At 32.6% G+C, this 15,654-nt stretch overlaps 1 protein-coding gene across 1 annotated transcript in view; it reads right to left on the reverse strand.

Annotated features, from left to right (window-relative positions):
- The window catches only part of arhgap27 (Rho GTPase activating protein 27), a 44,545-nt gene that overhangs the window by 7,649 nt on the left and 21,242 nt on the right, over positions 1 to 15,654 (reverse strand). The window contains exons 3-7 of the mRNA XM_051124594.1: positions 7,738 to 8,196; positions 4,709 to 4,918; positions 4,469 to 4,549; positions 2,001 to 2,087; positions 1,133 to 1,201 (exon numbers count right to left, since the gene is read on the reverse strand). Coding sequence (XP_050980551.1) covers positions 1,133 to 1,201; positions 2,001 to 2,087; positions 4,469 to 4,549; positions 4,709 to 4,918; positions 7,738 to 8,196 — 906 coding nt within the window. The remainder of the gene's footprint in view (positions 1 to 1,132; positions 1,202 to 2,000; positions 2,088 to 4,468; positions 4,550 to 4,708; positions 4,919 to 7,737; positions 8,197 to 15,654) is intronic.

A 15,654-nucleotide genomic window follows, 5' to 3' on the forward strand; every position in this document is an offset into this window, starting at 1 on the left:
CCATTTTACTCTTTAAAATGCTAATTTAATAAAATCACAAGTATCCACAGGTCAGAAGTGTTCTTCAGCACATCATCAAGAATAGTTTGAGCTAAAACGCAGTAAAACCATGATGTTAATCTTCATACTGTCTCAACATCATCATTCTTTATAGCCACATTTAGCTGTTTAGAGCTGTGCGATGTAGTTTATATTTAGCTTTTTTATATATATATGCAGAAAAATGTAACTTGTGTATCCAACTTTACATAAAAAGCTGTGCGATATGCTCATATACACTGTAAAAATGTAGTAAGTAATACAAAGATTATTGTAAGTGTTATATTTAATTCAATGACTTACTGTTACCTTGTAATTATTTGTGTAATTTACTAGGAATTTCAACAGTGATGGTAATACTATGGTACTTTGATATTTGCCATGGTCCTGAATAATTAATTTAATGGAACTCTAAGATATTTTAAGAAATATTATTGTACCACCATAGTAAATGTCCTAAAAAAAACAAGGTAATCCCATGAAATCATGTCCCAAACTCATGGTAGTATCTTGATTCTTAGATACTGCTTAGTTGAATATTAGGGAGCAATCAGGCTGTAAGTTTCACTAGTATCCACCAGGGGACAGTGTGACAAAATAATAATGCATTCATGTGACTATCTGCAGATGTTCTGGTACTTTAGATATTTCTTCATGAGTATACAGTGAGTATTGATGATCTGTTTAGTTTGTATAGGCTGTTTTAAATGAATTAAATGGGTCATTCTTCTAGCCATAATCTAAAACGTTTCATTAGACATCGCTCCACTAGTTCTAACCTGCATAAATACTTTTACTAAGCATGTATTGTGTAACTGTATAATTATATTCTCCTGTGGAATTCATGGAACACCTCTATACTGGCATTACCAAACCCAACACTTACCAAGGAAAAGATTGAAAAACATTTCAATAAGTTTTGTTTCCTCATGACAGGGCATGTCTACTCAACTCACATGATTTAAGCAATAAGCCTATAACGTAATCACACAAATAATGCCTAAAGACGACGCCTTCATTCGTGTAGTTTACTGTCAAATTCAGTTAAAAATGTATATTTAAAAAGGCATAAATGTTTGATGTGGAGTCTTACATTATGTCCTATCTCAGCAGAGCTGTAGATGATGTTGTCCGTTGTATGCTGAGGATATGAGTAAGCATTCTGTTAAGAGAAAATAACATGTGAATTAGTACAGTACTACCCTATAAACTCAAAAGAGAGAGTAAATTTACATTACACAACAATAATTTTCATTTTTATTACACCACTACATGTTTTCATTGCTCTAGCAATAACAAAACAAGCAATACAATAAGCCAAACTAACGAAAAATCAAGATATTTATTATTTTAATTCACCCCGTCAACTGTCTTGGAAAACTTGGATATATAAGTAAGAATCGTTTTAAAGGCTGATTTCTAGACCTTGAAAAGTCATGTAAATTCACATAGATCTCCATGGGCATTTTTATAATGGACATGATGAATGACTCTTCTCTTAAGACAGAATCGTGCGTAAATCACACTCTGCCCTAGAAACCCAACAAAAGATACAAGACCATTTAAAGATACAATTTTCATTTTGACATTGCACGCCTAGGTAAACACTATTAGTAATACAGTACAGTATGCAAGTGTGTTAATAGCAGAATTAATCTGCATGGATCAGTTCAGTGAAAACAGGATAAAAGGTGAGCATTTGTTTGCATAATGAAATGATAGGATCTAAAACACTAGGTAGGGAGGAGGGAGTTAAATAGAGCAACTCTATAACAAACTGAGTCTCAGGTGCATTCTAGAGCCTATTTAGGAAACACGGTCACTAAGGACACGCATGAAGGATCAGGTGTGCATCACACGCGTCAGGGCATCACTTTTTGTTTATGAGTGTGGGTGAGCTGCTGGATGAACTAAACACATGCAGATATAGAAATTTAAAGAAAATGTGTGTGAGTACATACATTCTCGTTGTATCCTGCACTGTGCCTCCAGGTTTGTTTGGATCCCATTGTGTCTTGCTCTGGTGAGGCCCCATTACCCACTCCATACTGTGTGAGAGAGAATGTATATTCAAAAATGATATCTTTATGACATGTCTTGAGCTTGTTAGTACACTGTTAAAATGATTTTTAAAAGTTATTAGAGTACATTTGTAGTCTAACTCAAAATTTCATGTTTGATTCAATTTTACTTGCCTTTTCTTTGTAATTATTTGAGATTTACAAGTCATTTCTGAGCGAAAATTGTAAAAGTTAATCCTGTACCATTTTTCTAAGTGTATTAATCACCATGCATTTTTACAAAAAGAAAATAGCAGCGTGGACATTTTGCCAAAGATATAATTTCGTGCTTCCCCTTTATACAGAAAATCATTTAAGTTTGGAATGACATGAAATTAAGTCATACTTTCATTTTTAGGTGAACTATTCCTTTAGGACAGTGCTTCTCAGTAATCTTTCAATGATAATTAAGAATGATTTCAAAAATGATTAAAAAGTATGCTAAATCAGAAAAAAAATCAAGATCTGTCTCAGCTTAATTCACCCCTCGACAGTCAGGATTCCCATGATCATGGAAAAGTTAGCTATGTTAGTAGATATATAAGTCTAATTATGAAAGTATGATTTCTAGACTTGTGAAAGTTAGTAAAATGAATAAAAATGAATTAACTGGCCATTTGAATACATTTTATGAATATACATTTTTCTAGTTACACCACCAGTCAAGATTTTAAATGTTTTTAAAAAGAAGTCTCTACTGCTTACCAAGCATGCATTTATTTAAACCATTGGAACAGCAAAAACAGTGAAATATTTTTACTATTTAAAATAACTGTTTTCTGTTTAAATATATTTTAAAATATATTTTATTTGTGTGATTTCAAAGCTGAATTTTTAGCATCATTACTCCAGTCACATGAACCTTACAGAAAACACTTTACTGTTTAGATTTGCTGCTCAAAAAACATTTATTATTATTATTATTATGTTGAAAACAGTTCAGGCTTCTTTGATGAATAGAAAGTTCAGAAGAACAGCATTTATCTGAAATAGAAATCTTTTGTAACATTAAAAATGTCTTTATCACCACTTTTGATAAATTTAAGGCATCCTTGGTAAATAAATGTAATAATTTCTATAAATTATTTCACAAAACAAAATTATACTGACTCTAGGCTTTTGAATGGTATAGTGTATAATGTTACAAAGGCTTTTTATTTCAGATAAATGCTTATTTTTAGATCTTTCTATTCATCAAAAAATGTACTGTTTTGAATATTGATAATAATAATACAAAAAATGTTTCTTGAACAGCAAATCAGCACATTAGAATGATTTCTGAAGGATCATGTGACACTAAAGACTGATGTAATGATTCTTAAAATGTAGCTTTGATCACAGGAATAAATTAAATTTCAATATATTTAAATAAAAAGCAGTTATTTTAAATAGTAAAAATATTTCACAATATTACTGCTTTTGCTGTATTTTGGCTGGCACTACATTTGGCTGGTAGTGTATACCATACTCTAAACAATTTTACTGACAGGAATAAATTGTGAGTAAAAATGAAAGAAAAAAATTGGTAAGACTTTACTAAAGGCATTATGTATTATGCATTATAGAGGGTTATTAAAGGGTATAATGCATTAGAATTATTCATAATGTGTGTTGCAATACATTAAATCTAATAAATAATTATAAATGAATTTAAAATGCATAGTGTTATAATGTATTAACTGTGGATACAATTATTCAGGAGATTGCACAATGTATTAAAAGGTGCATTACAAGGCAAAATAATGCATTAAAACTACTTTTATAATGCATTACACATTAGAGAAGAAAGTAATTCCAAATTTGTATGACTTTCTTTCTTTTGAGGAACACAGAAGAAGATATTTTGAAGAACGCTGGTAACCAAACTGTTTCGGTTCCTTTCCATAGTATGGACAAAAAAATACTACGGACATCAATCAGACCTGAAATGATGAGTTACCAGCATTGTTCAAAATATCTTATTTTGTGTTTCACAGAAGAAAGGAGGTCATACAGGTTTGAAACAACACATGGGTTAGTAAATGATAACAGACTTTCCATTTTAGTCCTTAACCAGTAAATCACAAACAGCTGAAAAAGTCATGAGGCTTTTAAAGATTGTTATGGACGATGGGGGGACAAAATGGATGAGAACGACTGCTTTATATCAATAACTACAGAGAGAAACAAAATCAGACCAGAATCACTTTTAGGACAATTGCTTCCAAACTTTGACAGCCAATCAGAATCCACCTGACTTTCAAGAGCGCAAGCATTTAAAACAAACAGAACTTTATTGTCACGCTAAGTTTGAGCGCTAATATAGTCCTCGTTCTTGGTGTGAACAGGCCTTCAGTTGGACCATCCCAAAATTTCCCAGCGTACTTTACCTCAGGTAAGTTCCACTGGGACTTGCTGCCGTCCATTAGGTAGTAATACGTCCGTCCTCGATCGTCTAGCGACTTGATCCACTGTCAACATAAGGCTTTATTAAGTTCACCAAATTGCAAAACTAGCCTAGAGCCATACTATCAAACACCTCACTAATAATAGCAAGCTAATCAGCCCAAATAATAAGTAAGCCAGTCCAAAACAAGGACATGCCAAGGTCAGCGTCAAGTGTCCTGTACCTGTTCTTGTGTGTAGTCGCTAGTGAAAACCCAAACTCCTTCAGGGTCGATGCTGAGGTTCCAGCCCGGCGGGACACTGTGATCCACACTGGCCCTGGGGATTGAGACCTTCTTCACATTAATCGAAGAATACTCTGCTGGCATAGAGAGAGGAGATGATCCCTCCTCCAGATCTGGAGATGCGGGGTAGTCTTCCTCTGGAAGCGGAGGCTACATTTTGAAGAGTAAAGAAGACAATAAAAATATTATTTTTACTTTTACAATCCATTCTTTCTTTTTTCTCAATTATCAAGCCATTTTGATTTCCTGAGCAGTATGACGTCTCGCCCATGGCTGCTGACAGACTGTCCCGTATTAGCATATTTTTACTCTCATCTTTTTCTCCACACTCGAGCAGCTATAGTGACAACAATGTCTCGTAAGCAATGCAGGTGTTTTGTAGTTTAGTGTAGTGAATGTAAGAGTCTTCATTTTTTCCTGACATCAGAGCCACTGAGGACACAGTGGATTAGTTTTGTTTTTGATAGTAACGTGCCACCAAACATACAAAGGACGGAAGAGAGGGGCGGGGTAAGCCGTAGCTCATTATCATTTAAAGAGACATCCACTGAAACAGATCGCTGTGAACAGAGGTGTTTTTGACAAGGGAAAAAAGATGTTTTACATGACCACTGAGGAATTTATGGATTGATGGGTTTTCGAAAAATATATATTTTTTGCAGTTTGTAACGTAGCTATCCTATACAGTCTGCGAAGTTGTTAAAGGAGAAGTCCACTTCCAGAACAAAAAAAACAGTTTAGGCAAAGCAAGACAAGACGAGTGTTTGAGATTAAAAAGTATTTAAATAGTTTTTTCTTAATGAAATTAACCAATCGTTTCACTAGATAAGACTCTTCTTTCTCGGCTGGTATCGTTTACAACTGCATTTGGGATCATTTGAAGCTGCATTTAAACTACATTTTGGAAGTTCAAAATCGGGACACCATATCAGTCTGTTACATGGAGAAAAATCCTGAAATGTTTAACTCAGAAAACATAATTTCTTTACAGCTGAAGAAAAAAAGACATGAACATCTTGGATGACAAGGGGGTCAGTACATTATCGGTAAATTTTTGTTCTGGAAATGGACTTCTCCTTTAATCAAAGAGGTGCATGATAAATAAAATATCCACCATTATGTTTTTGTGAAGTGTTTACAGTTTAGCAGCTAAACTGTAGCTGTGGGCATGATTCGCTTGCATTTTATACAGAAAAAGACCAATCACAACAGACTTGGCCAGCTGACCAATCAGAGCAGAGTAGGCTTATGTAACGGAGGGGTTTACCGACCTTAAGCTCATTTCAAAATCTTTGCAAAATGATTCTAATATTAAATGTATATTCCAAGAAAATTACAATGTTTTCTGACCTTAGATGCATTTAACAACATAATATTAAGGCACTTTAAATTACCATATGACCTGCTCTTTAACCAAAGTATGTTGCAGAGATGTCATGAAGACCCTAAAGAATCATACCATTTTGTGGAAAATGGGCATCCAAATGTCTACTTTTAAAATGTAATTAAAAAAAATGTATTTAAATCTATTTATTTTTACAGTTTTTCTAACAATAGACATAGAACTCATTATTAACCTTGTAGTGTTTTAGAAACCTTCTTGAAAACATTATTATTGCAATTTATTCATGTATCATAAATTACAAATGTCAATTTTAATTATACTATTTTTTAATGTAACTCTAGTCAAAACAATACTGTAGCCTACTATTAGGAGACATTTGATCAGATCTAAAGAGAAAAAAAAAAATAAACATGCACTAAAATAATAAGCCAAACCAACTAAAAATCTAAAAAGAAAAATTCTATTAATTCATCCTCTTAATAATTGTCTTGAAAAAAACTGTATATGAGGCAATCTCATTTTACATTTAAAGTATTTAAAAAATACTTTTTTAAATATTATTTAAAATGCTTTTACATTTTTTTTATATTTCTGTAGAAAACAGGGGGTTCCTGAAGATAAAAGGCTAAATTTCCTAAATAACCTAAAATGATTAAAAGACAAAGCAAGCAATAAAATAAGCCTACTAAAATTCCCTCAAAAATGGTAAAAAAAAAAAAACTATATATGCTGTATGAGGAAGCCTAATTTTAGAAAAATAATGTGTATTAATAAAAAAAAGCCTATTCTATTCTATTCTATTCTATTCTATTCTATTCTATTCTAAATATAAATTGTAAAAAATATTGTCAACTGCAAATGTCATAGGGCCTTATTAATAATGTTGTGGGCAATGGGGGACCGTGGATTTAAAATGGTTGAGAACCACTATAATAATAAAAATAATAATTAAAAGCTATTGACTTTAGATAGGGTAGTTCTATATTTAATTTCTGACCTTGAAAACAAGGCTGTGAGAGATAGAAGTCGAGTGTGTTCAAAAGATGTAACGTTGTTTAACAACATAGTGATTGTTAAGCTGCTGAAATGTCTTTCCTAATAACTTTCAGTAGACAAAAACCTTCATAAAACAATTTTGAAAGTACTTATACAATGTGTTGCACTGACTCTCTATCCCTCACAGCCTCTTTTTCAGTCACGTAAAAACCAATATGGCATCTAACCTGACTAATGTCTATATGACCAAAGACCACAAAACCAGTCTTAAGTAGCACAGGTGTATTTGTAGCAATCGCCAACAATACATTGTATGGGTCAAAATTAACAATTTTTGTTTTATGCCAAAATTCATTAGGATATTAAGTACAGATCATGTTCAATGAAGATATTTTGTAAATTTCCTACCATAAATATATCAAAACTTTTTGATTAGTAATATGCATTGCTAAGAACTCAGTTTGGACAACTTTAAATGTGATTTTCTCAATACTTTGATTTTTTTGCACCCTCAGATTTCAGATTTATAAATCTCAATTTCAAAAAATTGACCCTTATGACTGGTTTTGTGGTCTAGGGTCACATATGCACATAAATACCATAATATGGTAACATAAAACTTCCATACCGGGCAATCGTCCGGAAACTCCCCTGGTGAGGTGATGTCCTCTGGGGGATCCCATGAGCTCTGACCCGACACAGTGTTAAAGAAGTAATGCCTGCCAGAAGTCTCATCCAGCACCTTCTCCCAGTCCGAGCTCCACCTCCGAGGAGCAGGGCCTACGGGAGAGCTGATGGGAGACTGGGGGAACGAGGGAGGAGAACGGGCCTCTTCCGTTCCCGCTGACGACTCCATGGAGTGGCTGAGCGGATAATCCCAGGTACTGCGGCCCGTAGAGGGTTGGTAGTAGTAATCTAGCCCGCTCACGTCGTCAGTATGGATCTCCCATCCCGCTGAGTCTAAAAGAAGGGTATCGGGAGGATCCGGGAACTCCTGTAATGGAGAGGTACTGGAGGTTTCAGTGGTACTCTGACGCACCCGGGGGAGGTTTACGTACACCGCCGTGAGAGCGTTGTCATCCTCTACCTGATGGACAAAAATTACAGCAGTTAATGCATATACTTAAACAAGGCAGAACTTTCAGACTCGATACCAAATACACTCAAATCAAAGCTCTCTTCACAAGGAACCCATTTATAAAAAACTAAGGAAGCTATATTTCCTATATATATATTATTTGGCTAGTTACCAAAGCAAAACTTCTCATTTTCATTTAAGGGCTTATAACTAAAAGTAAATAAAAATAAAACTTAATAAAAAAACTTAACAAAACTATAATATTAAGTCAATGATACAAAAATAACACTGACAATTACTAAAAAAAAAAAAAAATAATTGGCCTAATATTGTCATTGTACCAAAAGCCAATCAAAAAAAAGATGAACATATTTAATATGCACTATTCAAATTTAATTGAAAATATTACAAATTAGACAAACACTAATATAAATAAAAAAAAACTTTAAATAAAATAAAATGAAAACAGAATATACCAAAATAAAATATAATTCAAATATGAACAAAAACTATAATAGTAGAAGTAATAAAAGTCAATGATACAAAAATAACACTAATAAAAAAAAAATAATAATAATTGGCCTTATATTGTTATTGTAGTAACAAAAAAATAAATAAATTTAAATTTAATTAAAAAAAAATAAATAAATGAAAATAACTACTTTCAGATTTTTAGGTTGACAGCACATAGATTAATGAGTAAAATAAGTAAATTCATTATTAAAATTTAATTTAAAAAAAATTACAAATTAAACAAACACTAATAAAAAAAATCCCAGAACTTTAAAAAAAATAAAATGAAAACAGAAAATATCAAAATAAAATATAATTCAAAATATTAACAAAATTAAAATAGTAAGTCAATGATACAAAAATAACAGTGAAAATTAAAAAAATATCGTCAAACAAATGCTCAAAAATAAATGAATAAATAAAAATACTGAAAAAACTTTATTTAGGTGTTTAGATTAATAGCACATTGATGAATCAGTAATACAAAATAAGTAAATGCACTATTTAAAAATGTAATTGAAAATATTATATATTAAATGAAATAAAATAAAAAAATAACTTAAATTATCTTTGAACACATTAACCTGTAAGTTATAAAAAAATACATATTTTGCTTAAATATTTTTTTCAGACACCCACTGTTCAATAACTGCAAGAACAGTTTTCAAGATTTTATTTAAAGCATAAGTGATCAAATATATAAAATATATATGAAAAAATTATATTTTGTAAATACACACACACGCAAGCAATCTATCTATCTATAAACAATAAATCTATAATTTATTGTTAGCTTTTTTTTGTTAAGGAGAGTCAAATTAAATGTCAACAGGCCAGAAGCTAGTCAGTATGAAGATATCATATCAAATCATATCACATTACATGATCATGAAATGCTATGAATGGCATGCATTTGGCTAAAAACACATGTGTAAAGTTGATTCAGATGACCTTTCACAGTGAAACTGACCTTATGTAAGCAGGCGATCACGTGATGTCACAAATGCTTATACAAAGAGCAAAAAAAAAACAGTGGATGAAGCGTCTGCTTTCACGCTCTCCTCCTGCAATCCTCCCCTATGCAAAATCAAGCAACCTCCCTAACCTGAGGAACATTCAACACCCACACCACTGCCAACTGAGTTCTGGAAACACACACATTTATTGTCAAACTAACAAGGTTATTTCGACTAGGCCTGAAGCCTTGTGTGTTACAGAACGAGAACACTTCCTGTGTGTGCTGATCTCAGGAAACAGAACAAGAGTTGACAGTTGTAAAAAAGAAAACCACAAACAGATAGCATTAACTTTTTCTGTTTTGTTTGTACTATTTACAGATGGCCAGAAGATAAAGCTCACATGGTCCTGATTAGAGAATTGAAGCATGTTTTATCTCACAGATGGGCTATGAATCAGCGATAGTGTTTGATTGTCAGTGTTTGTGATACTGTCTGTAGCGACGAACACTGAGGTGATTCTAAGTCAGCAGTTAGAGGACTTATCCCGGAACAGGGCAACCTGTCAACTTGAGGGTTACTGCATGAACATTCTTTCAGTAAAGACACATTCATATTGTTGTTCTGTGTGCATTTCGCTATTTCAAACTGCACTTTTTTAAAGAGAGTGTGAGTGGTGTTTGCCTGCCCTTGCCTGAATACTTTAGCATACTTTTAAAAATAGTATTTAGTATAGAAATAGAATACTTTTGGCAAATATACTCTAGTGTGAACTGAATGCATGTTTTGTTCATGTACCTCTATTATTTGCAATTAAATGAAAATTCAAATTAGATGCAATTAGTTCAACTTAATCACTTAAGGGCTAGTTCACCCAAAAATGAAAATTCTATCATCATTCACTAGGGATGTGACAAGATGTGTCTTGCAAGAATGTGAAAATATCCTTGCAATGTTTACATTATAGCTGCAAGATTAAATGTTAAAGATTGCGATCTCAATTCAAACACCCACGCAATCTTATTCCTAAACGACAACGATTCAGCTATGTCAATTACGACTGTTTCACATCACGAGTGTCAGTGGAGCACGAGAAGCACGTTTTGTCGCTGGCCATGTTGATGAATCAGAAGATCGGCCATCATCGTGCTTCCGATGTGAACGCTGTTATTCACTGATATGGGCGGTGACAAAACGCCCTGCTGACGCTCCACTGACACGTACGATATGAAACAGGTGTTAAAGACGTTCAAATCTGCATTCATACCGCTACTGAGCCAGAAACAGCAACACAAACAGTCTTTTTAACCACACTCATCCACCACACACAATAATTATTTCTGTGTTATAGACATTTAAATAACAGAAGTACTGGGATAAAAGCTTTTCGTTTGTGTATAAACACTTACTGTCTACAGTAGTGATCAAAACGAAAGTATCTTAAAGGAGTAGTCCACTCCCAAAACAAAGATTCACATATAATCTACTCACCCCCTTGTCATCCAAGAAGTTCATTTCTTTCTTTCTTCAGTCATAAAGAAATTGTTTTTTGAGGAAAACATTTCAGCATTTTTCTTCATATAATGGACTGATATGGTGCCCCGATTTTGAACTTTCAAAATGCAGTTTAAATGCGGTTGTAAACGGTCTTATCTAGCAAAACAATCGGTTATTTTCATTTAAAAAATACAATTTAAATACTTTTGATTCTCAAACGCTCGTCTTGCCTTGCTCTCGTTGAACTCTGTGTATTCTGGCTCAAGACGGTTAGGGTATGTCGAAAAACTTGAATCGTATTTTCTACCTCAACTTCAAAAATCATTTCAAAATCATCCTACATCACTGCAGAAGTACCGACCCAGTCTCTGCAAAGTGAACATGCAAAGAAGATCAAACACCCTTAACAAAAAAGGTAAAACAGCGATATAGTACGATTTTGAAGTTGAGGGAGAACGTGAGATGGGAGTTTTTCAACATACCCTAACTGTCACGAACCTGAAAAAACAGTCCAAGCAGAGTAAGACAAGACGAGCGTTTGACATACAAAAAGTATATAAATTGCATTATTTTTATGAAAATAACCGATCGTTACACTAGATAAGACCCTTCTTTCTCGGCTGGAATCGTTTACAACCACATTTGGGATCGTTTGAAGCTGCATTTAAACTGCATTTTGGAAGTTCAAAATCGGGGCACCACAGCAGTCCATTATATGGAGAAAAATGCTGAAATGTTTTCCTCAAAAAACATAATTTCTTTACGACTGAAGAAAGAAAGACACGAACATCTTGGATGACAAGGGGGTGAGTACATTATGTGAATCTTCATTGTGGAAGTGGACTTCCCCTTTAACACGTATTACGTATTTATTGTAATGCTTATTAAATACACATTTAATTTTTGACACACTTAAAGGGCTAGTTCACTCAAAAATGAAAATTCTGTTATTATTCGCCTTCAAGCTGTTTCAAACCCGTATGAATTTCTTTTAGTTGAACACAAAAAGTAGATATTTTAAAGAATGCTTGTAACCAAACAGTTGATGGGAGCCATTGACTTCAAATGAAATATATGGTTTAAATGTATTGCTGAACGTACTAACAAGCATTTAATGAAAACTAATTACTTTTTTTAAACTTGTGTGTCATGTGTTTAATTAATTTGCATTTACACATCTATGATGAAGATGCAATTTAGTGCATTTAAAATATATTTACAATTTTAATTTAAATTTTAATTCAAACAACACACTATAGTTAAAATTACAATCTAGCACTTTACATGTGCTTTAGCATATTAATCAACACATCAAAATTAGTGTACTTCTTTAAATTGCGGCAAAAGATTCTTAAAATGATTTACAAATGAAAAATGTGTGTTTAAGATCACACAAAGTGTTTTTTTTTTTAATTAACACTGAATTATCTGCAAGAACAGTTTCTTAAAAATTCAGTTGTACACTAAGTACACTACAGTTGCATATTCATTGTAATCAAGTGCACTTTTTTTTTCACAAGGATGTGCAATGGTCACTGACACAATACCCGAGTGTTGCTATGTGGTTGTTAAGGTGTTCACAATGGTTTATGGGGTTTTTATGTGGTTGTTATGTGGTTTGATATTCTCATCTAGGCAAGGCAATAAGATTTTATCCAATATCTTCCAGGCAAAAATTATAAACATGCTCTCTTAGAAAAGTAACACCAAACCCTGCCTCATGTCATTTTTATGCCTCCATATTAATATGCTTATACATAAGCAATACACAGACGTTTACTATTTAGGATTAGGGGTTTGTTCAAATGCTTAACTCCAAGTACGAGAAAATCAGTAATAGTATTAAAAAGCTGGCAAGCTATATAGTAAAAACAAGTGCTGTAAGATAATTGAAAATGAGTAGCAGGCTTTAGTTTGCCCTTAACGTTCTTTTATGTACCAGTGCTCAAGAAGGATTGCAAAATATTTTTTCAACACCCAGTACATGATACGGAAGAACACATGAAGTTCCCTCTGCATGCATGCAGAATGAAAATGGCTCTGGAATAGATGTTTATATGCTTACTGCAGTACTGATCTCACCTTTAGCCTTGAGAGAGGCCTGTATGAGGACACACCTCTCCTGAGAAACGTCTGAGAGAAAGAGACAGACATAAAGACAGAAAAGGAAACAAAAGAGCAAGGGTGACTACTGAAGCACAACAAAGGAAATAGAAGCTAGCGCGCCGGCACGTCATATCCTGGGTCTATATTTACCAGCCTTTGGTGCAAACCAAGCCTGTCTCTCAGCCACAAGTGCCAAAACGCAGCAACTGACAGGAAACAGCTTTATTATTAAAATCATCAAACAATACGTCCGCACAAATACACCCACCATATTCAACATTAAAGAACTGAGAGATCAAGATAGGGATAGTTCACCTAAATTCTGTCAAAATATTATTTAATCCCTCAACATAAACCATACTTGTACAAACCCATATGGCTTTCTTTTTCTGTGGAATACAAAAGGAGAAGTGTTTAAGTACTAGCCACTATTTTCCATGTTATGAAAGTAAATGGTTATGAAAGTTAGTTATGAAAGTGACTTATATTGGAAGTCAATATGACCTATATTTTAAGTTTTCAACAGCTTAGTGTGATGAGAAGTCTTTATTATTAGTGAAATTCAAAATGTTCTTCTCTCTTTTGACTTGTCAAAAGTTTGAAATAATTAAGATTTTAATTAATACATTTTAAATATAATCTCTTATGCTCATTAAGGCTGTATTTATTAGATTAGAAATACAGTAAATACAGTAATTTTATGAAATATTATTTAAATTAAAATTTAAAAATAACTCTTTTCTAAGTGAATATATTTTAAAACGTAATTTATTTCTGTGATCAAAGCTGAATTTTCAGCATGATTACTCCAGTCTTGGTGTCACAGGATTCTTCAGAAATCATTCTAATATGCCGATTTGCTTTATTATCATTATCAATGCTGATTACAGTTTTTGCTGATTAATATTTTGTGGAAACCATGCTACCATTTGAAAGTATGGAAATCTCGGCCACTGAATAAAAAAGGTAATGAATTTTTATCTCACAATTGTAGATTTAAAAATTTCTCTAAATTAATTGTATGTTATAAACTTGCAATTGTGAGTTCCAAAGTCAGAATTACAAATTTATGTCTTGCAAATCTGACTTTATAATGCACAATTGCAAGTTAAGTCAGAATTGAGAAATATAAACTTGCAAATCTTTTTTTCCCCGGACTTTATAACTTGCAAGAGGTCAAAAAGTCAGAATTGTGAGAAAAGAAGTTCGAATTGTGAGATATAAACTCGTAATCATGAGAAAAACGTCAGAATTGCACGTTTTTATCTCATTTATTTTCAAACGAATTTAATTATGACTTTATTTCTCACAATTGTGAGTTTATATCTCGAAATTCTGAGAAAAAAGGTGCAAATTATGACTTTATATCTTGCTATTCTAACTTTTCTAACTTGCAATTGCGAGTTTATATCTTACAATTCCGAGGAAAACAGTCAGAATTATGAGAAAAATGTCAGAATTGTGAAATATAAACTCGTAATTGTGAGAAAAAAGTCAGATTTGGACGTTTTTATCTCATTTATTTTCAAACGAGTTTAATTCTGACTTTATTTCTCATAATTGTGAGTTTATATCTTGCAATTCTGACTTTATAACTTGCAATTGCGAATTTATATCTTACAATTCCGAGGAAAACAGTCAGAATTATGAGAAAAATGTCAGAATTGTGAAATATAAACTCGTAATTGTGAGAAAAAAGTCAGAATTGCACGTTTTTATCTCATTTTTTTTCAAACGAGTTTAATTCTGACTTTATTTCTCATAATTGTGAGTTTATATCTTGCAATTCTGACTTTATAACTTGCAATTGCGAATTTATATCTTACAATTCCGAGGAAAACAGTCAGAATTATGAGAAAAATGTCAGAATTGTGAAATATAAACTCGTAATTGTGAGAAAAAAGTCAGAATTGCACGTTTTTATCTCATTTTTTTTTAAATGAGTTTAATTCTGACTTTATTTCTCATAATTGTGAGTTTATATCTTGCAATTCTGACTTTATAACTTGCAATTGCGAATTTATATCTTACAATTCCGAGGAAAACAGTCAGAATTATGAGAAAAATGTCAGAATTGTGAAATATAAACTCGTAATTGTGAGAAAAAAGTCAGAATTGCACGTTTTTATCTCATTTTTTTTTAAATGAGTTTAATTCTGACTTTATTTCTCATAATTGTGAGTTTACCCAGCAGGCACACAACGTCATAAGACGCTGATATTTGGTTAAATTTGGGTTGCGACATCGGCTGACCAAAATTCAATGTAAATTCAACGTTTAATGACAACGTTAAATTGATGTCCAATACCAATGTCAGCTGACGTTGATATTTTGTTGTTTTTAGATTGTGTAACCAAAATCCAACATTAAGTCAGCGTCAAATTGACGTCAAATA

The sequence above is a fragment of the Labeo rohita genome, chromosome 12 (genome assembly GCF_022985175.1).
Source record: "Labeo rohita strain BAU-BD-2019 chromosome 12, IGBB_LRoh.1.0, whole genome shotgun sequence".
NCBI classification, from domain to species: Eukaryota; Metazoa; Chordata; class Actinopteri; order Cypriniformes; family Cyprinidae; genus Labeo; species Labeo rohita.